The sequence below is a fragment of the Aythya marila genome, assembly GCF_965140915.1.
Source record: "Aythya marila genome assembly, chromosome: 1".
In the NCBI taxonomy this organism is placed as follows: Eukaryota; Metazoa; Chordata; class Aves; order Anseriformes; family Anatidae; genus Aythya; species Aythya marila.
In genome coordinates, this window is record NC_139042.1 from 194,911,419 (window position 1) to 194,937,243 (window position 25,825).

Below are 25,825 nucleotides of genomic sequence, written 5' to 3' on the forward strand. Positions count from 1 at the left end.
AGTTCTGACTTGTGGGAGTTTGGGAAAACACAGAAGAGAGGCTGCCTCTGTTATGCCTGTGGCTGGACAAAATGTTTCAGGTGTCAGAGCACATAATTTGGTTTCTCCATTTTTTTTTCCTATTGCTCTGGACTCTTAATTTTTGAATTTACAGCTAATTATCTTTTTTGACCTGGAAACCCTTATAAATATTCCATAAAATATAGATTTAAATATGGTGCCTGTCTGCCAATTAAGTATTTTATTCATAAAACTTCATACTAAACTATTTTAAGCAAGATTATTAACTTGTTCTTTTTCATAGGTGGCTTGAAGGACTTTTCTATTAGGCATGGATTTACAAAGATGCTTTGAATGCGTCAGATTGAGAACATTTTTGAGAGTATGATGTTAATTACATGTATGAGAGGTGTACTCTTTCTCCTTATCTTTCTGCAAACAAATTCTAACAAAAAAAACAAACAAACAACAACACAGCTTTTTAGAGAAATGCTGAATAATAGCTCACCTACAGTTAATCCAGCCTTGATTTATTATGCTTTTATGCTGTCAGAATATATTCAGCATCCCTCAGGACCTCATTTTGCATTTCTTTGTTGTAGACACAAGAATGTTGATCAGCTTTATGTCTGTGTGTCAATATATTCTTCCTTGAGTTCTGCCAACTATACTAACCCGGCATGCAGCTCCTCTTACCACAGGCTGACACACAGCTCATATGCTCGAGTATTCCAGTTGAATTCCCAGAGATCAGATCAATCACACCCACTCTCTCTACAAGTGAGGTTGGACAGTGATGTATGTAGTAGGGAATTGGCACATGAATGAGATTACCCCAAAGGGACATGCAATTCGGTGGTAAAGCATAGCTAAACATTTTACCGTACTGTTCAGATGGATCACAAATCACAGAATAAATGGATGGGACAAAGAATATCTTTGTCTTTATGTTCCACTGTAATGACAGTGTTGACATTCACTGAATGCTTACTATGAAGGTAAGATTTATATTACAGCTTAAAGGAAGCCAGGTATGCCGCAGGATTTAAGGGTAAGTGCTACTTACGTAGGAAAGATTGGCTACTTAACTGACATGAATCACATTGTAGGCATTTGTCTTTCAGATATGTGCATAAAACTATAATAAAATAGAGGCTGGTGGAGCACTGTATCTTCCAGAAGCATTCTTGTGTCCCTTATGTGTGTGCATAACATCCATTTTTTAACATTAAATATTAGTGACTTTTCAGCATGGTTTCTGACAGTCTTCTCAAGCCCTCACTCATTCTAAGTGCTCAGCAGTTGACTTCCTGCTGCTCTCAGTGCACCACCTGGAGAAGACCTTTCTGTTTATTAGGCTTCTTTCACCTTTATGCTTGCTGTAACTACCATAAGCCTGCAAGAGGTGTTCCAATAGCAATATCCACTTTTCTCCAATAGTCTGAACATAGGACCTTATTGCCTTGTAAGAACTGGAGATTCACAGAAGTCACTCGGCACTTTATCTCCAAGGCTTCAGTTTTCTTTCTGATCCCAAATAAGACTCCAAACTTTGTTACAGCAAAAATTAAGCGTCACACTGGCCAATTGTTGGTTTAATTTTTGGTTACTGTGATTGCCCTATATGTTTGTAAGAAAGCAATGACTGAACAAGCCATTTTTGCCTTCTTCCAATTTCCTTCCTGTAGCTTTCTTGGTTGTCACATCTACTGTGTGACAATTATTTGGCTCCTGTTTTTAATGCTTTTTGTTCTAATCACTGTCAGGCTGAGCTAAACTACTTCTTGCTCACCATACTTACAGGCTGCAACTGCCGGTGCATTCCACTGGAGACTGCATCAAATAACCCTGCAGTGTGGGGTAATCAGATGGAGCATCTAAAACAGACACTGAGCTCTCTGTTAATGAGAAGTCCAGGTGAGGCTCCCACCAGGAGCCAATGCAAGTTGTGGGGTCTGCACAGCAACATCCTCTTAAAGATTTACATTTATTGTAGAGTAAGGAATCATTCATTCTTCCTTCTGAACTTTTAAAGCTCCATTTATGACAGGAAACAAACAGTTCTGTAGATGGTCTGCGCTTTTTCACATTTACTTCTTCCCTTTGACAATGGCCCTACAAAAAGATGAGATAACCCTACCCCCTACAGAAACCTTTTTTTTTTTTTTTTTCTTTTTTTTTTTTTTTTCTGGAGGGTCTGAAGAAACAAAAGAAACAAAGCAGTAATATGTGGAGTGTGGAATCACAAAGGTTAGGAGACAATACCTGTGTGTGAAGCTGCAGGTACTGCCTGTGGTAGCTAGTAAAAAGTTTGTCTGTGGAATGGGAATCTCACAAATTGGTAGTAGTCCTTCCATTTCAGCTTGGATTTTGTCTTCTCTAAGATGCAAGACACCAGCTACTAAAGATAGTTTTTAAACAGAATGATGATATATTACATTATGACACAGGCTGAAAAGTGTCTGTGGAAGCTGTGTTATATTCATAGGGAATGCTAGCTTAATTGTTGGAAACAGATTACTTTTATCATTAAAAACCTATAAATCAAGGTCTGCTAAAAATAGATATAGTGATAAAGTGACTAGACAAACACCAAGCTAAGTGTGTGTAACAACAAGCAGACAAAAAAGCCAAAATGGAAAAATCCTATGATGAGCATGTAAGAAAAAAACTGCTGTGCACAGTATAAAAGACTTCCCAGACACTGTTAGGACATAATTACCTGAAGCTGCTTTAAACTTTGCCTGCATTTCAGTTCTGCCTGTCTACCCAGCAAACCCAGAATAGCTCAAGTAATTTCTGAGTGCCTGACTTGAGACGTTCGGGAGTGTCCTGTTCTGAGGAGATGGGCTTATACTCCCTTATTAAACTCCACTGTTGTACAGAGTTTTCAGAGTCCGGATAGATAGCTGCTTGCATATTTCATATTGCCTTGAGAAGTCTGAAGAGCTGGTCTCAGTCCTAATAAATGTCTTCTGGGGAATGTGGTTAGCAATAGCTAACTTTTATTTGACACTCTACTGTTCAGAAGCATGGTACTGAGGCTTTTCAAAGGAGACTTAAGCTAACATCTAGCATGGCTTAAGAGAGGGCTTTAATGTCAGGCTATGAGTTTCACAGGTGCCCTGTCCTTCTTGTTGCAAGCAAGCTATGTTGCAAGCTATGTCATCAGAAGAAAAATAATAGAAGCAATTGCCTGACCTTGTACTTGGGATGCTTACAGAGAGGGAAAAGACAGTTTTGAATACTGTTGAATATTTGTACATGGATTTTGATAGCAGTTTCAAATGAAATGCTTATGCCTTCCATGATGTGAAACCTCAGTTCTGTTTCCTTACAAATAAGACATAGGCTTTGTCTTGGCTACTTGCCTATTTGGGTCCTTGGCTCTTGAATATTGAATTCTCCTTTTTGCTAGAAATATTTCTTAATGTAGGTGGATGAAGTTTCTTGAATAAGGTTGGTGTGAATTTTGTTATCATGGGAAAGGATGAAATACACAGACTGTGCTAATCTGCAGAATGCCATGAACCAGTCCACAGCATGGGTTGGTTACTATTATGGGGTGGTTCTTACTGCAGTGCTCTCTTGGCAAGCTAGACCAGACCAAAGCCACACAAATTCCTATGCAACAATAGCACAGAAGCTCATAATTGACACTGTAGGAATAGCCTTTCCCTTGTGCCTATTTTTAGCTCCAAGTCTGTACAAATGAAACAAAGAGAGGAGCACAGGCAGCAGAAAAGCAACAAATAGGAAAAAGGAATGAAGACTCAGAGAAGGAATTCAAAGCACGACAGATACAAAATTCTGCAGTGTCTGTGTTTCAGAAGTTGGTTCTGCAAATATATTCAAAAAAATCTACAAAAGAACGAGAAAAATAATGTAGTAGGAGATATGAGAAAGCTAGTGATAGGGATAACTGGTGTACGTGGACTGAGAAAAATGAGTTGACAAGACAATGATACCAGAAATGTCAGAGATGAAAAGTATGACTTTCATGGAAGAAGTGAAAAAAAAGATGTAACTCACAAAGTGACAAAATGACACAGATGTACGTTGTGTATAAAAAAGCACATTGTGCTCTCATTCTTCATGAATTTCACATTCAATAAGCCCAATCGTGCAAGACATTCTGTATCTTTGCAGTCCTCAGCCACATGTTCTTTGTTTGAAGCTGTTTTCAATAAGCATGCTGGCTGCAAGAGATACCATTCAAGGCAATAAGAGATCTGTTGATCATATCTCACACGTCTTGGAAACACTACGACCATCCTTAACAATTCTCCTGAGAGATGTTAGTAGTCCCCCACCTCTAAGGCAGGAAGGGATAGAGATCTGCAGGCAGGGCTCAGCTGATCGTTGTCCTCAATGTGAGATACGAAGAAAAATATGAGTTATCATGAGCCTCATCTAAATAGACCTATAAAATTGTTGCCAGTAGAGTCTGAATCTTCAAAGGCTGGAGGGACTGTGCTCCACATTGTCTGTGTTATGTCTCTCATCTCTGGTAACTGATTCATCTTGATATTACAATTACTGAGTGTGTGTGCCATATTTTTGTCCTGCTCTGAGACTAGATTTGCAGTTTGATTTTCCAATATTGCCATTATTGATCTCATCACGAACTAGTTTCAGATGTTTTTTTTTTTTTTTCCCAACAGGCCTCTGCCATTTCTGGATATAAGATATCAAAGATACTAATAATTCTCCAAACTTTTCTCCTGGTTCTTTTAATACTTTCTTGGATTATGGAACACAGATATCATCCTGTTCTCTCCTTTTAGCCATTGTATGGACAGAGTATTGTATTTCTGCTGTTCCCTCATCCTAAAGAAGAAAAGTGGAGGGAAATAAATCTGTAGAACTCAGAGGTCCCAAGAGAGTCTATCTGCCACTTAAAGTTCTGGACAATTACTTTTCCTTGTATGTTCTTTTCCTTATATCTAATGAAACTTTTCTTCAGTGCTTATAAGCTGTAAGATATCTTGCTGTTTGTGAACATTCATTTAGTTTACTGGAATTATTTTGAACCACATTTTTCAAGTTCTGTAAACTGTTGCTGTAGCAAGCTTCAGAATTAACCATCGTAACCTGATGTCTGCCCAGCTGACAATTATGAGGGATCTGTATTAGCTTCCAGGTTAGTGATCAGGTTTCCCCCTAAAGAGGTCATTTGTAAGGAATTTTCATTAATCTTACCCATGAATTGCAGTGAAATCCTGCCAAAGTTAAGCATGGTATTTGACCTGACATATGGGTTTATATGCAGCTATGCAGTTATAGCTGTGACTTGCCAGCACTGGCTGGGAACAGTTCACCCACAATGCATACAGAGGGAACTCATCTCTATCTCTGGAGTGACGGGGGAATCCCAAGAGCTAACTGTATTTGAAGCTGAAGTGAGTCTAACTGGGAATGAGTGGCAAAAGCACCCCATCGTGACTGGCCCAGAGGCTCCGTACATCCTTGGCATAGACTACCTCAAGAAAAGGTACTTCAAGGATACAAAAGGGTACCGGTGGGCTTTTGGCATAGCTGCCTTGAGCAAAGAGAAGATTAAGCAGCTGTCTACCCTGCCTGGTCTCTCACAAGACCCTTGTGCTGTGGGATTGCTGAGGATTGAAGAACAGCAAGTGCCTATTGCAACTACAACAGTACACCGGCGGCAAAAGATACTCTTGTGAAGATACTCTTGCCATAGACTTCTAGATCCTTTGATAGATGCTTCCCTCCCATGTCTTGTGACAGATGAATCCAAGTTAAGTGAGGATGTATGCCTGGGCTTTCTGCAGAACCAGAGTCTTTGAGTTCAAATAAAAGACTCAGTGCATGTAAAAGTACCAGGAATAAGAACAGGGTAGTAAGACTGTAAAAGTTTAAAAATTCTTTTTAAGGGAAGAATTTATTAAACCTTAAGACATACTGCAGTGTCTATTTTGGCTGGCAGAAAGGGGTCCTTGGGTAGAAAAGCAGTATGCAGGCAAGACTGATGAACTTTGTATGACACCAACTCAGTAGTCTTCCACCTTTCAGGATCCCAGAACAAATCAGCAGAAAATTGAAACAGAAAGCTACATCAGTTACGAAGGGCAATTAAGCACTACTTTAGATCTTGCATTACTAAAACGGGGAGTTCCTCAGTGGATTTGTTTCCACTAAAAGCACAAACTGCCTGGCATGCCATTCTCAGGGGGAAGGAAGATCAGGACTTCTGAAATGAAAAAGTGAAGGGATAACAAACTTTATGAAACCTTTCCCCCCTTCCATTAATATTTTCAGAGCCAGAGTTTTGGCAGGGCCAGTGGAAGCCCATCACTTACAATGCTTGCTCTACTCATTCTATGTCTGTTCTTTCATCTACGCTTCAATTTTGGTTTCGCTTCTTTCTAATCTTTATCATTGCCATTTGGTTCACTTTCTATTCACTCCTAGTGTAGATATATTGTATTACTTTCATGCTTACTTTCCTCAGTAATGTGTCTATTCTATTTCTTTTTACAAGACATATTTCCATACCAGTTCTTTATTTACATCTGACTTCCTATAATCTTAGATTTTAGTTTAAATTTATTCTCCGTGTCTGTAATGCATAACACTGTTAGATGTATTTAGACCTCAGAATCTTTTAAATGTGTCCTGAGAGACTTTCACATTTTTTAGAATGTGTCCAAGCAGAATACAGTTGTGGGGCTCATCCCATCACCAAGGTTTTGCAGTGCCCACTGAGTACAAACTACAGATTCTGACTTGGCTATCTGGAGCTGTCTTCAGTTAGACATTGCATTGCTACAATAATACAAAATTATAGACCCATGACTATAGATGTTGCTTTATTAATATGAAGTACTTTATATTCTTTTATTTATTTCTGTAAGGAAGGAGATTTATGTCAATATGAATGTGCCTTTATTGGGGTTTTTAATGAATTATAACTAGACAGACAACAAAATGTTATTCATCAAATACGTTTACTAATTACACATACATATTTTAATTTAACATCTTTCATTATATCCTCTTCTATTTTTTTCCCCAACAAGATAACTGGTTTATTTTTAATGTTCTTGTATTGGTGAATAGAAATAATCATGGAGTTTTGTGAATTATTTTAAAATTATTATTATTTTTTTTCTGTAAGTATGATCTGCACCTTGTGTTATCTGCTTAATGTTTTTTCTGGAAGGCTTCAGCTAAATCAAGAAAGGCTTTTCAAGGAGCAGGAAACAGGAAGCAAAACACTAATGGAGATAAGTAGACCATAAGAAGAACTAGTAACTGGGAAGCATTCCTGATAAGATCTGACCACATAAGCACCATTTACTATTCCAGTGCTGAAAGTCTGGGATCAGAGAATGTGATCTTTAAAGATGATGGTATATGAAGTGATAAGGACTGAACAGATTTTTGCATATTTTCCTATAGAGATGCATCTGTGAAACAGAATGGAATAGAACTGCAGCAAGCAGGCTGGTTGTCCCAGCCAAGAAATGGGAATAAACCTGCATTATTGACAGAAGATGTAAACTTAGGAAAGGAGATACAAGTACTGAAATCTGCTTCATTTACTCTTCTTCCTATGTCCTCTGTTCCTTTCGGCAATTAAATCATTCTTTTTGTTTTTCTATTTTTGTTCTGAAGAAGCTGTTTTAGAGATAGTTCTGTCCATCCATCAGTTACAGGTCACTGGAGATAAAAGTCTTGCAAGTTCCAAACCCATTTGTGACTGTCAGGTTAAAATGGCTATTAAACAGGAGAATAAAACTCAAGATTCAATGACAGAGCTGGAGGGTAAAACTGTTTTCAAAGAATACTTTTAAAGGGGAGATAAAACTCCAAGTTACAGCTACTTAGGCAAAATTACACTTGGCCGTGCACTGTGGCTATACCAACAAGCTTTAAACATTATTTTAGAGAACAAAATAATATTTTTTCATGGAAAGTTACAGGACATTTCCTAATGAAACTGTACTTTCCCTACAGATAAAATATAAAAATATATAGAACATATAAACATATGCATGTAAATTTGCATATTTAGGCTACTCACAGGGTGGATAATCTTTGTTCTGTGATACTAGTTTATGCAAATGATGCAGAAATTTTAATGTTATATATATATATATATATTTTTTTTTTTTTTTTTTTTCCTGATAGAGGTTATTACTTGACATGAACAAGCATTGATAAAAGCATTGCTTTTTAAGGTCTGTTGTCTTAGCCATATGTTTCCAAATACATGATTCCAGAGCTTATTAAATCCTCAACTTTTTCCTCATCTTTAATCACATTGTGGTTGATAATATACATCTGGTTAAAGCTGTTTATTAGGAGCAATCGATTATGATGGTACTAAAGTAAAGGAAATAATTATAACACCCACCAGAGAAGATATTCTTGAGCTAAAGTTCTAGTTGCAGCATTTACCTATGTTTCACACAAAAAATACTGTGGGAGTAGTTCTCAGCTTCCAGTTGCCTGCTTGGCTTCCACCTCACAGGGACTGCTTATGCCACTGATCCCCCACGCAAGCTTCCAGTTGGACGCTCACAGATTTGAACTCCGTGGTATGACTGAGCACTAACTGAATTCTAAAATTCTACAAAGTGGGCAATTTAAGAATGATTAAAGAAAAATAAATCAACAAAAACCCACTGAGTTATAAACAGAAAGACTAACTGTGTATTTAGACTGATGTCAATGTTCTTTCAGTATGAAGTCAAATTTGACGAGATTGTTAGAACTGAGAAACAGAATCCATTTAATAACCACAACATTTGCAAAACCTGTTATTACTGTAAAGAACACAATTTCCTTTGCCCTTCTTTATACCTAAATATTGATTCAAGAATGTCACACTAGTTAGATATATAAAGAAATATATTTTTGTCTTGTTTTTTGGTAGTCTTTTTCACCTGTGGTTTCCTACTGTTGTTTTCATGTATTCGCTACTCTGCAGGGTATCAACAACCCTTAATTAGTTATTTTTAGGAGATTTTTCCAAATAGAACATTTACGTATATATATATTAATAATTGAATTTCTTTCTTGTGTGCTCTTATCAAATTTCATATTTAGACATGGTATTATTATTTCTACCACTACAGAACTCAAATGCACTAAAACTTATACAGCCAAAGAGTGAAAATTGATTCCTACAAAGAAGGTTGAATTATATCAATTAACAAAGTTAGCAAACAATAGGAAGGCAATTAAAGTAGTAAAATAACACAGACCAATGCTTCGGTATCATAACTGTCAGCTAAATGTCACACAGTTATCACTGCTTTTGTGACTAGAGAAGTAACTGTTAATTATGCCAATACTATTATCAAAGAAATGCTAAATGTTTTGTCAGAGATTTTGAAGATGCTTAGATATGAGTGCTAGAATAAAGAGAAAAATATAACAAAATAAAAGCTATTTTCAACAAAAAGTAATGCATTTTGTTCCAAAAAGAACTACACAGACCTACTATTTGTTTCAAGCCATTTCTTAAACTCTTCCAGGACCAATTTTTATTATTGGAGGTGTTTGGTATTGGTTCTTTAAAACACAATCAGAAACCAACAACAACAACAACAACTGTTTTCTCTTTGATGCCATCACCAAATATATCAGTTAAAGTTGACAAAAATTGTTACAATGTATTTTACTTACCCTCATCCTTCCATTTCTTATTGCTGGTCCATCTTCTGCTAATCTCAGCACAAACAAATCCATTTTGTACTCCCTTCCTCCTCGAATACTAAACCCAAAACCTTTGGCTCCCTTCTCCAAATCAACAGTGAAATAATCAAAGTCCTAAATAGAAAAATACAAAATGAAAGCCAATTAACTGTATAAATGGCATAATATGCATTCAAGAAAACTTTAAAATACATCTCTTCAAATGTGCATCTATCCAATTAATATAAGCAAATTCACTTTCAAATTATGCACTGTCAGAATAGATGAGAATAAGAGCACCTATTCTGGCCATTAAAAGCAGACTTAAGCAACATGTAAATGCTTAAAATGCTTAAAGTCTAAACTATCCTGAAGGACATCATCCAGCGGTTGCCTGGTACCAAAAGTTCTCTGGATGGCTTCCATATTTCACCTCAATACATTCATGGTATCCAAGTGTAAGGTTTATATCTACGCAGAATGTTGATTTGGCAAATGGGGCAGCAGACAGTTCCTATACAAACACCATCATAACCTAAAAATTAGCAGGACACACCTCCTAAATTCCCAGCAGAACTCAACCTGGTCAGCAAGCCAGACTGCATGGAGGCCCAAAGTGCAGCAGCTCTCCTCACTTCAGCTAAAACATGTGCTTTGAGGAGGAGGTGGGGAGTGGGATGTTTGAACTTCACTCTTTCCACATCCTATGGGGACTGAGATTCATTTTTCCAGGTTTTGCTTGGTGGACCCTAACTACCGGCACCTCAGAGGGGTCCAGGAAGGAACTTGCTTTTTTACTTCTGATCCATCAGCAACCAAAAGTGCAGAAGCCATGGGGAAAAGGATGAAAACAAGAGCAAGCTTGAGTTGTAGACATCAGTGGTTAAAAAATTAAATGGGATTGTGAGAAATGGGCAGCTAAGGCATCTCTAGACACTAAGAAGTGTCTTATAATCCTGTAAGATATGGGGACAGGTACTTGCTTTTTAGACATTGAAATGAATAAACTTGTCAGAAGTTTCTCTGTATCATGTTTAAGAATTTGGATATTTTCATCAAAAGAGTTTATGTATTTTCCTTGAAAATATGGACACAAAAATAGCATTTATATACGGTTTCAGTATACAGTGACCAGACATTTATGCTGTTATTTAATATATTTCTGACTTTTTTCCTCTGCAGTTATGTAAGAAAAAAGTGAACTTTTTCTTTTCAAAGTCTGAACTTTCAACAAGATCCTCAAACATTCTCAACTGTCAGTAAATATTTGTCATCAGCAACATCTTTTCCAAGGTAACATAACCATTCATCCAAGGTTTATTTCTCTGAATTTGTGAGATCATGCCCGATGTCAAAAAAAATGGTTAAAAAAAGGTAGTTTATCCTCATCCAAACTATTACCTACACAAAACTAAATGTTATCAGGCAGGATTCACTTGTATTTACTTATTTATCTAGATTTGATAAAACATTTATTTTCAACAATGCTGTAGAAATCCCATCGCACCTAAGTACTTCTGCTGATGCAAAGGAAGCTTATTTTAGAACTTCGATTTTAGCTCTCCAGTACCTCAAAAATAGCATTTATTTAACATTGTAGTCACACGATTATAAATGCAGTGTTATTTGACAGATCACAAAGTACTTAATGAATGTTAATGGTTCTGGATTCATGTCCTCTACAGAGAAAGATTTACTCTGTGTAAAAGCAATAAAGGTGCTTTTTCTTCTGTAACATCAGCTGCCTTAATAATATATATGATCTTTCTCTACAAACTGTAATAATTTCTGTTGAGGGGTGCTGTCAGCATTTCAGGTTGTACCTGGGGCTGTCTGTAGTCTGACAGGGGGTACTGCCGGGTGTCAGGTGAGTGTTGCCTGTAATCCATCAAGGGTGGCTGCCTGTAGTCGAGAGGTGGTGGCTGCTGGTAATCCATCACAGGAGGATGCCTGTAGTCCAGGGGAGGCTGGCGGTAGTCAGTTGAAGACTGCCTGTAGTCTGTAAATGGAGGTTGCCGGATATCAGGTTTCACATCCTGTCTAGCTTTTACTTCTGACCTGTAACTGAGAAAGGCAAAATGGCTTAGTTTCAGAAAGCAGCAAAAAAAAAAAAAAAGTTAAAAAATATGTATTATAAGGCGTATCCAGGAGTGAAAGCAAATTGCCTGACTGCAAAATTCCATAAAGCAAATTTTCATAGATAAGCAAAACTTTTGAGGGTAAATAGTTGAGGCATCCAAAATCAGTGAGCACTTCTGAAACATGAGTGTAAGCAGTTTTCCCTCAGGCCACACCATGCAATTTTCCAGCTGCCATCAGTGAGATCAGGATTAGGCTCCGAGGGACAAGAACAAGAAAAGCATCATGATTCCCACTTTTCCTGCCTGGAAAATGAAACTGCACTTAAAACACCCCACAATACTCACTGCAAAACAGTCCACTGAGTTTATCAAGTGCCTTCTCTAGTATAGAGCTTTCTATAGAGTAAACAAAACATCAGTGCAGACATTCATAGCCCTTCTGTTTCATTGATGTAAATGATTATTATTGTGAGCTTCTAAAGGTTAAAAATGGATGCATTCTTTCTATTAGCTGTTATCTTTTTAATGGAGGGTATTCTTTGATATATGACAAGTTAATATAGTGTGTATTCTTACTACATGCTCCCTATAATAGTGCCTGGCTACAAGCCTGCAGGCCGTATCAGTATTCATGCACAGAAGTAACTCAGGGTGAAAAGAAAGTGAATCTGCTTAATGAGGAATTAATAGCAAATAAACTATTGCTCTCATTGTTAACTGAATAAAGGAAAATGACATTTCAAAGTAAATGGAGCTTTTGTAGCACAGCAGTTAACCAAGTGACTATATATGTATATGTACACATGCAATAAATACACGGACACATCAACTGTGAAAGTGATTTTGAAAAGCACTTACTGATTAAAATAAATGGCAGTCTGAATGAATGAGTGCATTGTTTTTGCTCATGTTAATATATCCCTGAAAAGATAATCTAAATAATCTAAACATTTTAAAATGCTTTTAGATACATTTCAAAATGTCATTATTTAGTGCAGTTACAGTACCATTCTGACAGGTCTTCCTACACACCAGCTTGAATTAGCTTGGTGTCCAACCACACATGAGAATACCACAACTATTTCCCTTTTCTGGACTTTTCTGAGAAGATGGAAATAACCCGCTGCCACATGTTCTTTGCCTGTATGTGGCAACTATAATATGACCTGCATGTATACATAGATTCCTCTTATTTTCTCTACCCAGTTTCATGATCTATTTCACGATCATGAGTAAAAAGAAGGTGTACAAGCAGTCTTCCTGTGATAACTCAGCCTTATTAAAAGTGAAAGAAAAATACTGATTACTATTCCTAAGATTCCATCTTTTAGTATTTTAATTTTGATACAGAAGCTTGTATGCAGCTATATAAACCAGATGTAGTCTGATTTATAAAATCTGGTGTATAGTGACAGTGTATGAACTAGCAATAATAGACCTTCATCTGGAATAAGAGCTCTCATTAGGCAGGTTCCCAATATACTACCACAGCTGTTTCTCAGAAGATGATGGTTTTATTTACAGTTGTAGGCATTGTGATTGTTTTGGAATAAGTAAACAGAGACATGATTAACTACAATTTACACTTTTCAGTTAAACTATTGCAAAAGTTCTTTTTGGAACTTTAATTACTAAGGTTTACAGGTCCCTTCTGAAAATTCCCAATTCAATAGACATTTAATATTGACTTACAACTGCACAGGGAGACTTTTGTGAAAGCTTTGTCCTGCATTTTGTTAGAAGCATATGTCTGCTAGGGGGTGATAATTTTTAGGGAAGCATTCAATGAAATATAAGGGAAAGAAATTTGCCAACTGTGACTAATTGAGAGAAAACCCTTTTGGGCAAGTGGAAGTGCTACATCTGTTAAACAAGGAGAACCAGAGGGCACAATGCCTAACTCAAAACTGAACTCAAGTACCTCCTGAAGCAAGAAGTTAAAATTCTGCTACCAGCACCTACTGTTTGGGGACAAGGGTCTTGACGAGGTATGCTAGTTGCTCAAGATTAGCATATAGACAGTCTGTGTAATCAGCCTCATTTCACATGCCAAAAATTAATCTAAAGTGTTGATTGGAGATCACATAAAGTTGTATCACTGCACAGTCTGAGTGTGCTTTTTATATATACAGCTGTTAATACAGCTGGTCACCAATTTTCTATCCCCCTGCTATTTCATTTCCATCACAGATAAACTTTGTCAATGAATATACATAAATAACACAAGAAATTGACTGGAAAATGATACACCCTAGAGAAAACCTGTTATAAAGGACTGGAGAACTCTGACCAGCAAAAGAAAATGACATGTAAGATAATGAAAAAAGACCACCTCATGATCACATGTTGATAGACCTATGTTTTGTAAGTGCTGATGATATTATTAGCAAAGAATAGTTCCATATTTAGTTGCCTGGCAAAAATACAATCCCAGGGGACCCTTAAAGTCTGGACAGCTCCTTGTTCAGAATAATGTTAGTCATAAGAATCGTAGAATCACTGAATCATCATAGGATGGTTTGTGTTGGAAGGGACCTTAAAAATTACCCAGTTCTAACCCCCTGCTATGGGCAGGGACACCTCCCACCAGACCAGGTTGACCAAAGCCCCATCCAGCCTGGCCTTGAATGCCTCCAGGGATGGGGCATCCACAGCTTCTCTGGGCAACTAGTGCCAGTGCCTCACCACCCTATGAGTGAAGAATTTCTTCCAAATACCTAATCTACGTCTGCCCTTTTTTAGTTTAAAGCCATTCCTCCTTTGCCCTGTCACTATACCCCCAACAATGAGTCCCTCCCCAGCTTTCCTGCAGGCCCCCTTTAGGTACTGGAAGGCTGCTGTAAGGTCTCCCTGGAGCCTTCTCTTCTCCAGGCTGAACAACCCCAACTCCCCCAGCCTGTTTTCACAGGAGAGGTGCTCCAGCCCTCTGGTCATCCTCATGGCTCTCTGGACTTGTTCCAATACATCCATGTCCTTCTTGTGCTGGGGGCCGCAGAGTGGGATCTCCATGTGGGGTTTCACAAGAGCAGAGTAGAGGGGCAGAATCACCTCCCTCGCCCTGCTGTCCATACTGCTTTTGATGCCCGACACTCACAATTCACCACCAGCGAGTGCAACCCCAGCAGTACTGGGTGTCAGGGCCCACCAGGCTTCATGGGCTCTGTGGAGCAGCAAGGTCTTGGCACAGCCATAGTCTTACCTGTTCTCATGTCCCTGCAGCTGCAGGGGCTGCGGGGGCGTGGGCTGTGCCACGGGGCTGTGCTGGGCGACGGGGCTCTGCTGCTGGGCCAGGGGGCTCTGCTGCTGCTGCTGCTGCTGCTGGGCCAGGGGGCTCTGTTGCTGCTGCTGCTGGGCCAGGGGGCTGTGCTGCTGCGCCAGGGGGCTCTGCTTCTCCGAGCTGGGGGCTGAGGCCGGGCTGTTCAGCTCTGCATAATGGGAAGCTGGAGATTAAAGAGCTGTCATGGGGCAGCATTTAATAACGGGCAAAGGTAGACAATGGTCATCGTCGGTCACTCTCCACCCCTGGAAAGGTATGTTTTGTTGCTTTTGCTCTCTTGGGTTATAATTAGATTTTAAGACATCTGAGGCTAATGGGCATCTCTTGAATTTCTCTGGGATCTGAAATCTTGGCCAACTCTCCACTCTGGTTGACACCTTCATAATTTAAAACCCAAATGAAGAGGGCAAACAGCTTCCATGTGTCATGGTTTCTGTGAAAGCCTAGAAATACTGATATTTGAAAACTTTTTATTTTGAGAGAATGAACGATTTTAGTGCTTTCAGCGCTATTATGGGATGACAGACTTGACACAAAAGCTGAACCACTGGTGTACTTGTGTTAGCTCCTGCTGTTTGAGCTCAACAAGAGTTCCCTATAATTTAACATCTTTGGGGACTGTGAGCAGTAAAACCAGTCTCAATAAATTCTGACTAACCAGCTAAGCTGACGTATTCACTGTATTGGTGCCAAACGACCATGGCTTCACATAGGGCCACTGCAGAAAACCAGCAACCCTTTTTCCAAACAATATAAAATGCACAACAACAGAGAGGCTGGGCTAGGAAATGTGGCCTCATGGTCTTTACAAACAGGGGATGCCACGGTGCCTTCAGGTTTTCCCCTGCACCAGGGAAAACACATTCGGCACTGAGCTTATATCAAATGTATTTCTCCCAACACACTGGCTCAGCATTGCTCAGCATCTGCCTGTTAATAAGCATAAATGAGAGAGATTCCCATTGCAAGAGGGCAGAGTACTGCACAAATAATCACATATGCATTATCAACAGCAAAGGTACACGTTGTACTTTTTTTGTTTCTGCTTGCAACAGAATGAGTGAGGCCAGCATGGCATGGTACAACATGGCTAGAAAAGACATGTGCATGGCTTAGTACCCCAAAAAGCAACAGGTATGCATGATTCTGCTCTCGCCTAGTTTGGCATTTGAATCCAGTTTGAATTCTGATTTTTTTATTTTTATTTTTTTTATTTTTAGTGAGTGAGTTTGTCCCCTGTGACTGTGTGTTTTTAATGGCTCTCTGCTTCTTTAATTTATGCTCATAATTGTTCTAAAAATTTTGGTTACTTTATTAAAAATCTTTTCAATTTAGGCTTAATTGTCAAAAAAGCTTGTACACTCTCACTTAAAACATGCCTCATGCAGGCATAAGCAATACTTGTCTGTGTAATTACTATGCTTAAGGCTTTAATTGCCCATTTTGCATCTGTGAGCCTCTTCTGTATTGCAGAGTTTCAGAGGCAAAGATTGGGAATATTGTCCCTCATTTCTACATTACTCTCATAACTATGGATGAACAAGTCAGATCATAAACTGCTTCTAAAGCTGCTTTGCATTTATATGGTATTTTTCACCTGAAAGTACATTACAGAGGTATTAGATTTTTTTTTTTTTTTCCTAATTTTATAAACTGGGAAGCTAATAGCAGAAGGCAAATGAGGTGTCCAGTGTCATATAGCCACATGGGGAAGCCATGACTCGGACACAAACTGTTCCTCACCACCAGTACCTGAGTACATCTTGTATCATGGCATCCAAGATGTACCTCTGCTTCCCTTATAGTTTCAGGACCCCATTTCTAACACAGAAATACTAGCAATTTGTTAATATGCATAGTTCTGTGTACAAGGGAGGCCTAAATAAACTGCATAGACTACATGTAGCAAAACTCTTGTTTGTAGCTGCTTGCAAAACTGAACTCCAGTAATTGTATGCCACTGTCTTTCTAGCTCTTTGGGATGTTTTTTGAGCCTGTGTGTGTTTATATGATCATCCCTTTACTTAATTCATTAAAAAAAGTAGATATGTGCCCTTAGTGGCAATCCGTGGCCAGTGTCACGCTATTTCCTTGTCTCATTGCTGGATGCAACAGTACAAAGTGAGGGTCACCTACCTCCAGCATGGATCATTAAGTAATTACATTACTTGCTGTAAGTGACATTCCTAGCTCTGATGGTATTTGTTAGTGAGATGTAAAGCCATGGTCTTATTAATACAGCACAATTCATATATCGGTACAGCAGGTCACTAAGCTAAAAAAAGCCCTGAAACCAACCTCAAAACCCATTAAGCTGACATCAAAGGATCTCCACTGATAAGCTCTGCAGTAATGAACAGACTAACGAGTCTGTCCCCTTATCCTCACCTTACTGATGAAATAATTTAGGATTCACCTCTTTCCTGTCTTGTGCACTTATCCTAGCACATATAGAGGAAACTACCAAATCTGAACTCTTCCTTCACATTGTTTTGTCACAGCTAGCTGGTATGTGAGCATGCCTGCTGACAGCCATTGTGGTTCTTCGTCAGTCACTTTGCTTACATAAAGGTTTGGTTAATAACAGAGTACAAGGGGAGGAAGGGGGCTCTTTGGTAGGATGTTTTTCCATGTAGAAGGCAATTTTCCCAAATGACATGAAAACCAACTCTCCATAACTCTGCTCTCTCTGTTTCTCAAAGTTTGCTTTAAATACCTTTTTCATAGCAAGAAACCTTTTCAAGAATTCAGATAGTATTCCAGCTGGTTCTAAGGCTGTAATTTTGGTGTACTGTATGTTACAGCTGAAAATGTGAAACAAAAGATGTTCTTTCAAGCAGTGACATAATTCAAGCTAATTGGAGGCTACTTAAAATTTTCTTCCTGTTTTTAAGGGCCATTGACTTACCCTCCTGAGGAATGATGCGAAGTGTTACACTGAGACCTGCGTCTTTAATTAGCTTCACAATATCTGCATGAGGCATGTTAATAATAGACTGGCCGTTCACAGCTAAGATCCGGTCTCCAACTTTAAGTTTTGCGCAGCGATCCGCAGGACTTCCATCAATTATTCTCCCTATTTTATGGGGTACAGCTAGACAAGGAATAATATTTAGTTAGCTTATGCAGCAGTAAGTGATGATGTTCACAAACAGAAGAAAATGAGCTCATTTAGAAGAAAATTCAATCTTAAAGATACTTTGTTCATAAAACAGTTATTCTTATGAAATGTCATTTGCATGAACTCAGAACAGATTTTGCTAAAAATTCAGAATTCAGATGTGCATACAAGGCACATACATACAAAGCCCAAAATCAGTTTTATGGTTCAGCTAGTTTACAAACCTGATATGTGACAAGATAATAAACAATTCAGGAGAAAAATAAGGCATTAGAACAGTGAAGGGTATAAACTCGCACAATAAGTAGTAGTCATAAGTCGTCTCGCACCTCTGAATTTACAGAATCCCTTTATTTGTATACTGCAGAAGACACACTACAGACATGATTTATTTTATATACAAACTGATTTTATTACTGAAAGTGCCCAGGGTTTACTAAATTTTTCTCCTCCTCCACACAAATATGTTAACTGATAAACAGAAATCATACAGAAGATTTATAGGGATGTGCGGTTTTCTAATTAGATACATGCCAGCATGAATTTGCAGTTAATTATGAGTGTATAGTCACATTTACTACATCAAATAAACACACGCATTCTCAAAACTTTACAGATCTAGTTCACTTCTTTGCTCTTTGTGGTTCTCCATTTTCCTGTGTGCTCCATCTGTTCCCTTATTCTGTCTTTTCCCATATTTCCCATTGAATTTTCTAAATTTTACTCTAAATATTTCTTCTAGAGTTTTTTTCCCCCTATTATTCAATCATTTGTAACTTAGTAGATATGCTATAGCTGACATTTCTTATCTTTCCATCAAGACTCTCCAAAGAAAATGCTATTTTCTCTCCATCTACTAGTCATAAACATGCTTATCACAATTCAATTTGACTATTTATTCTATTAATATCATAATAGTGTCATAGAGTGTAATAAATTCCACACTTTAGTCTTGGCACGTTTGTCTCAAAGATGCTCAGCCTCACTGTCCACCTCAAACTGGTGTTACAGCAGTGCATTTTTTTTTCCTTTAAAATAATGTATCCTAAAAATACTAACATCTAAGGACAACTTCAAAAAAGTAAAACAAAAGATAAATCATACATTTCCTGGAAATATCTAGGCTATCTAAGCTATTATCAAGCAAAGCACTAACAAGAGATATGTTCAGAACACTCTATCACCACAAAACAAATTTCTCAGTTCCTTGATAAACGTTTCCTGAAGGTGATGGTGACAAACACAGATTGCACATCTCATGCAAAGTCACAATATGCACAACTCAAAGTGACTTTTGCTTCTAATATGGATGAAAGCATTGCTTACAGTGTTAAAAATATTTTTTCTGAGAACTAAAAATATTAGTGCTCTGAAATGCAAACCATAAATTGCATGCTTTAATCTTGTAGTTCAGGTAAGACTATAAATTTAATTATGCCTTTAGTAATATATACATAGCTAGTTTACTTCAGAAATGCTGCTTAGGAATAAGCACCCAGTTTACGTTGCGGTGCCTGAAGCCATTCTATACATTAAAATACACTAAATATGACTAGATGACTTTGTACAAAATTTGATTTTATTTTGCCTTTGATGTAGACCTATAACTGCCACACACACACATCAGATTAGATTCCCCAAATAAGTAAAAGAGTAACTTGACAGCGAAACAGTTCACATTTGCACAGAGCCCTTCACAAAATCAGTTCTTAAAGCACGACATCAAATCACATCAGCTAACACTAAACCGTGGCTGTTGCTGGTATGCAAAATGAGATCTGTCTAAAATTTCTGTGACTGTACAACACATCAGTAGAGATCAGAAAATAAGGCTGCCTTATATGAAAGAGCAAGTAATTTTGTAGGAAGAAAGAAGGGGAAGCATTATGGCTGAGATGCTATAGCTAAAATTCCTATGCTTGCCATTCATATGCTTGGCTGAGATGCTATAGCTAAAATTCCTATGCTTGCCATTGCAAACTCTACAGGAGATGTTTTTGATAGCATAAGTAACTCAAGTTCTTTAAGGGACACAACTTCAGTTGTGTCCCTTAAGTGAGGGAAGGGAGGGCAGGAAATACTATTAATACACCAGCACAGTTTTTGTTGGCATTCTTGCACCTGATGAGTGAACAGAGCAGATGTCCACATTTGTGATGTCTGCTAAAATCAAAGCTGGAGGTAGGAGAGCCATGAGAGTCTGATTCAGCTCCATATCCTGAGAAACTGAAATGGAGGAAAGAGAAGGAACTTTTCCCCACTTTTTCTGCCTCTTAAGACTTTGCCTGACTGATAAAGGTAAATAAATGTTTTGGTGTTAGTGCACTTTGTCCTGCAGTGCTATGAAAGGATCAACAGTAGGTGGCTTTCAGAACAAAGCTCATGTCTGTCAAACAGCTTTTTCTACTGCACTTTGTTTTTCGAGTATTTAATGCTCCTCGTTTGAAGCTGTATTGGTTCAATGTGTTGCCATACGATCTTACTGCTTGTTGTAAGGCGTGGAAAGCTTTTGCTGAAGGAGTCAACAACTCTATCAGGTTGGCAAGGAGTCCATTGGAAAGTTATATCATGGTTTCATGGACAAATGTGGTGAATTACTATTGAAACCCACAGAAATCCAGCAGAAGTGGGTTTCTGTGCATTTCTAGATAATATGAAAAGTTTGCTTTCTGACTCCTTTCCTTGCATTAACATCCCAGGGATCTTCTTGTCACTACTTGCTCTCTCCAGCAGAGCTCTGCCTGAGTCTCCTCTTAAGCTACATTACCCTGGCCAGCACGCTCCCTCCTGCCTTGGAAGGGGAGCCTTTATTTAAGGATTTATTTACAGGCATGTATGCTTCTAATGGAATTCTAAGGTTATCTGATGTGCAGGTTGTTTATGAAAATATGAATATTATTATGTTAGAAGGCTTAATTTTTAAGAGTCTTTGGTGGTGGAATACTTACTGTGAAGGGATAAGATAGATCTACTCACAGGGGATTAATAAGGTAAAAGCTAAGGAACAAAGGTAGAAAAGAGCTGTGAATTTCCACAGTGGAGATTTTTTATCATTCAGAACAGTTACATCTAAAACTGGCATGGAAATGCTGCAAAAGTGGCAGTACCGAGTGGGCTGAGTGAAGTGACAGACAGGATCTCATGGGTAGAAATGTAAAATGATGCACATGGAGAAAAAATAACCCTGGCTAAGCTTAAGCAGGGATGGATCCTAAATTAATTATTACTACCCAGGAGATCTTGTAAGGTGTGTCTACTTCTCTAAATACATAAACTCAATAGAATAGTAAACAAAATTTTAAGAGTTAGGAAAAGAATAGCAAATGAAACAAAGTATTGCTTGTTTATTATTGCACACCTGAAGTCTGAATATTGCTTATAGACCCAGTATTCTCATCTCAAAAACATAGCACTGAACAGGCAAAGATTGAAAGACAGCGTGGCAGTCAAAAGCAGAAATCAGCCTCTGTTCATTGAACTTGGACTGTTTTGTCAATGAACTTGGATAAGAGAACATGGAACAATCATCTGGATGGCCAGGAGCATGAATAGATTAAAAGGGATTAGACAAATTCATAGGAGCTAACTCAATTGCAGATTAAATCAGAAACCTGTGGCTTGGAAAGCTGAGGACAGCGTGGAGCTGCATGGCCCATCGGTCCCTTACAGCATCGCAGATTGGTTCCTGGGAAGCCTCTTCCCAAGTTTGGCATTTCATTAGGGCTTTATTAACATATCAGATCTTCTCTTATATTGCATCTCCAGTGGCTTATTTTTATATGAGCAGAGCAATAAATAATATAACGTTTTAACGGAAGTCCCCCATCACTTGACTGGTGATAAATGATTTCACTGGGCTTTAAAAAGTCTTACGAATTAATTCAGACCTTCAGATTTCACCACAAGCTGTTCTCCAAGCATATACAATTTGAACAATGGCAGCATGTACCTGGATTAGACTCTGCAGAGAATTTGATCCACTTATTCCAAAACAGGGGTACCTGAGCAGCATTTAAGATGGGCAGGGTATACAGAAACATTTAGATTTTTTTTTTTTTTCTTTCAGGAATCCTATTATTCAAGCTAAGAGAGAGCACAGAAGATAAGATGGCCCTTTATAGGACAATTAATTTCTTAGTTCTCTCAGATTACACAGTGAATGAGACTGGAAGGGAAAATATTGTGGCAAACAGTGATTTATACAGACTTTTATTGTTGAAAATATGGGATATTAATCAGATGCTATTTATATGTATATTAAACATTCAGATCTTCAAATTACATATAGATTTTTTTCCTAATACCATCAAGTGATCCAAAATGTGATATTTTTGAATGATGGATATGAATATCTAACATAAGAGAAAATAATTCTTCCAAGGTCATAGCCATAATCCTAGACATAAAGAACCTAGTACAGAACAGCAAAACTGCAGGAGAAGTTCCTAACAATGGATCTCATGATGGAATCTATTTTTTTCTGCAGTGCATTTTATAAAAAAATGTCACTTCAGGGAAGTTAGAATCTTGAGAGCACCTCAACTTCTAAGATTTTTGAAGCCATCAACCTCGCTCCCTAAATCTCCCTCAGATGTTTAAAGCATTTTTGTCAGGACTGCAGTCTGACCCAACACTTGCACCTAGCAGCTGATGCTTTCCCAGAAGGTGGTTAATTGTGCAATGATCAGCTCTAAGCTCATAATCAAAAGAGAGATTAAATCAAATAATGACGATACAAAATGATTTAAAAAAAATCTGCATTTAGGAAGTGGGTAAGGTCTGCTTTCATTAACTAGCTGATTTGTACGTATATTAATATTTTTATTTTATAAAATTGTCCACTTTCACTCATCCAAATTAACATCCTTTCCACACCTTTACATCTTAGAAAAGAAAGAGTGAATTCTGTGGCTTTACACCTGAGGGTCCATATGCTTGGGTCACCTCTACACGAAGCCAGAGCAGCTGCTGAATACAAATGCTGTTTCTAACACTGTGTATTTCTGTCAAGCCAGTTGCTTTCTATTTTTTTATTTTTTTTGAAATAAAAATGATTTCTCCTCACTTGTGAGACACATAAGCTAGAAATAGTTGGTTCTAACAAGATGTTACCATGAAAAAATGCTTTTCTGTTTGACATCTAGAATTTTCTTTATTTGGTTATTTTAGTTATAACTGTTGAGACTGTATTTAGAAAAGAGTAATTTTCCTGTTTTTGCACTATGTAGTAACAAAATGTCAAAAATGATCAGTTAAGGGGGGAAAAAATCAAACCTGTACTTTATCTATTAAACCCTCTGGCAGATAAATTCTTGTGATCTTTTTTAATGTTAGCAGATATAGGTAGTAAACCAAGCAAGTGAACCTTCCTGAGCCAGCTGTCCTTTTCAATGTTATACAGCTGAACCCATGAATATTTATTATGTCCTCAATTCTCAAAAGGTGCAAGAGTTTTCATTCAACCAGCAGGCTCCAGCATATCAAGTTTTAATTGGAAGAATATATTAAATGTAAACATCAGTAGTTTCATTGCTCCTGAAGAATATGAAATGTAGGAAGCTTGTATACAGTAGAGTTTCTGTCAAAGCTAATCGTAGAATCAAAATAAAATATGTTCCTGAAATTTATGATTTTTTGTATGTCATACTCATTTGGAGAAAAACAAAACCAAAACACCTGTGGCATGCTGCCTACTGGCAAATGATTATACACCCTTTTGATTATAAGTTGAATGAACCTATGAACTGAAACATCCTATTGTGTGCTGATATGGACCATATTTACTCACATAGCATGGTTTTGTCACAGGCGTAAGAAGCTAGGTGTGAAAGAGTGCATATAACTTAGAAATCTGGAGATCTAATAACATTTAGGCAGCAAAAAAAAATTGATGGATATTAGGTACATAATTCAGGCTTGTCATCAAAGCAAAATGGAGCCCTAGCTCCATGAAATCATTAGCAAAACCTTGATTACCTTGATTCACTAGGTTTCTGCTAACAAAGCTTTCACAGTTTGATCTTTGAAAACACATGAGCAGCCCCCCTAGGTCCGAATAACCTACTCATGAATAAACTGGAGGACATCATTCACCTAGAGAGAGAACTGGTGTGGCTAAGATCCTCCATGCTTTATTCTCCAAAAGGATCAAATAGACAGTTGAGTAATTCATGCCACAATTCATGCAGCAATGTGCTTTCAGTGATATAAAAAAAGATCTCTTTTATCTCTTAAGATTATTTTATTATTATGAATTAAAACTGGAATAGTTCAGACCTCCAAAGATCATCAAGTCCCACTGCCTGACCGCTTCAGAGCTAACCACAAGTTAAAGCATATTTTTGAGGGCATTATCCATGACTCTTGAGCAATGACAGGCATGGGGCATCAACCCCCTTGCTAGGAAGCCTGTTCCAGTGTTTGACCACCCTCACAGGAAACAACTTTTTCCTAATATCCAGAATTAGCCTCCCCTGGTGCAGCTTTATGCCATGCTCTCACATCCTAAATTGTATATATTGTTTTGAAAAACTGACTTGTGAAGCAATGTCTTTCAGCTCCAAATTTTAATATCAGTTTAAACAAACAAACAAACAACAAAAACACCACAAAAACAAAATGAAAACCAACCAAAGACCAAACCAACATCAGAATGTGCCTTTTTGAAGCTGAAGAGACAGGACAGCTCAAGCCTGAATATCAAAGCCAACTAGAAATGAGAAACCAGATCCTTTTCCCCAAGTCACAACTGTGTTCCACAGAAGACTCATGTTGCAGGTGTTTTTTCACTGCTCTGTTCCAAAGAACTCCAAGCTGGAGTAGATAGATATCCTAATTTCCAAAGCTCTGTTTTCTTTAGAATGTGCAGGTTGATCACAGAAAATTGTGTCCCCAGGCACTTTCTTACTCAGGAAGAAGCATGGGTTAAATTGAAGCACAAATAACTGTCTCAGATCACACAGTTATCATTGATCAAGAAGCTGTTTTTTATCTTTAAACTGCAAGGAGTTCAAAGAAACTCTACAGCTGAATGGGACTTATTTCAGAACTCTGTTTTCTGTAGTCAACAGGAGCTTATCTTGGATTTAAGGTTTTTAGTTAAGACTGAATATTTTGAGAAATGAAAGAAACTTATTTCATTAGGCTTTCTATTTATTTATTTATTTATTTATTTATTTTTAAATCCAGCAGTCACTGGCATATGCAAGTAGGGGCAAATTAAAGCTGCACCACCTCTTTTGTAAAACTGGACAAAGACCATAAAAAGTATGCACTGCCTTCTGCCTTTTTTAATGTTTATTCATTATTATTTTATTTTTGATCATTTATTATTGATTAATTTAAATTAATTTAATTTAATTATATATAGATATATATACACACATATATATATTCAATTTATAATTGTGCTAATTGCCAATACCTGTTGTGGTAAGATCCATAGATTATTGCCAGTTTTCCCATTTCACTGGCAGTTTCCAGTTAACAACATTAGTTTAGAGCACATGATTCTTTTCTACAGAAATTAGGGTGTTCAGAGATTTACAGTGGATCACAAGTTCTCTTCCTACAAGGATCTGCATCCCAAACAAAGTAAAAGCAGTTGGATGATATGAAATTGGTAGGGACAAGTGTATTCCATAAAGCTCAAGGACAAATTCAAAGGGAGATCTTTTG

The 25,825-nt window shown here is 37.7% G+C and overlaps 1 protein-coding gene across 4 annotated transcripts in view; it reads right to left on the reverse strand.

The window, feature by feature from the left end:
- MAGI2 (membrane associated guanylate kinase, WW and PDZ domain containing 2) overlaps window positions 1-25,825 on the reverse strand; it is a 771,385-nt gene that overhangs the window by 33,355 nt on the left and 712,205 nt on the right. For all 4 annotated transcript variants that reach the window (XM_082759166.1, XM_082759165.1, XM_082759164.1 and 1 more), the window contains 4 exons: window positions 17,936-18,121; window positions 14,950-15,175; window positions 11,493-11,733; window positions 9,661-9,804 (listed from right to left, as the gene is read on the reverse strand). In XM_082759166.1, coding sequence (XP_082615292.1) covers window positions 9,661-9,804; window positions 11,493-11,733; window positions 14,950-15,175; window positions 17,936-18,121 — 797 coding nt within the window. The remainder of the gene's footprint in view (window positions 1-9,660; window positions 9,805-11,492; window positions 11,734-14,949; window positions 15,176-17,935; window positions 18,122-25,825) is intronic.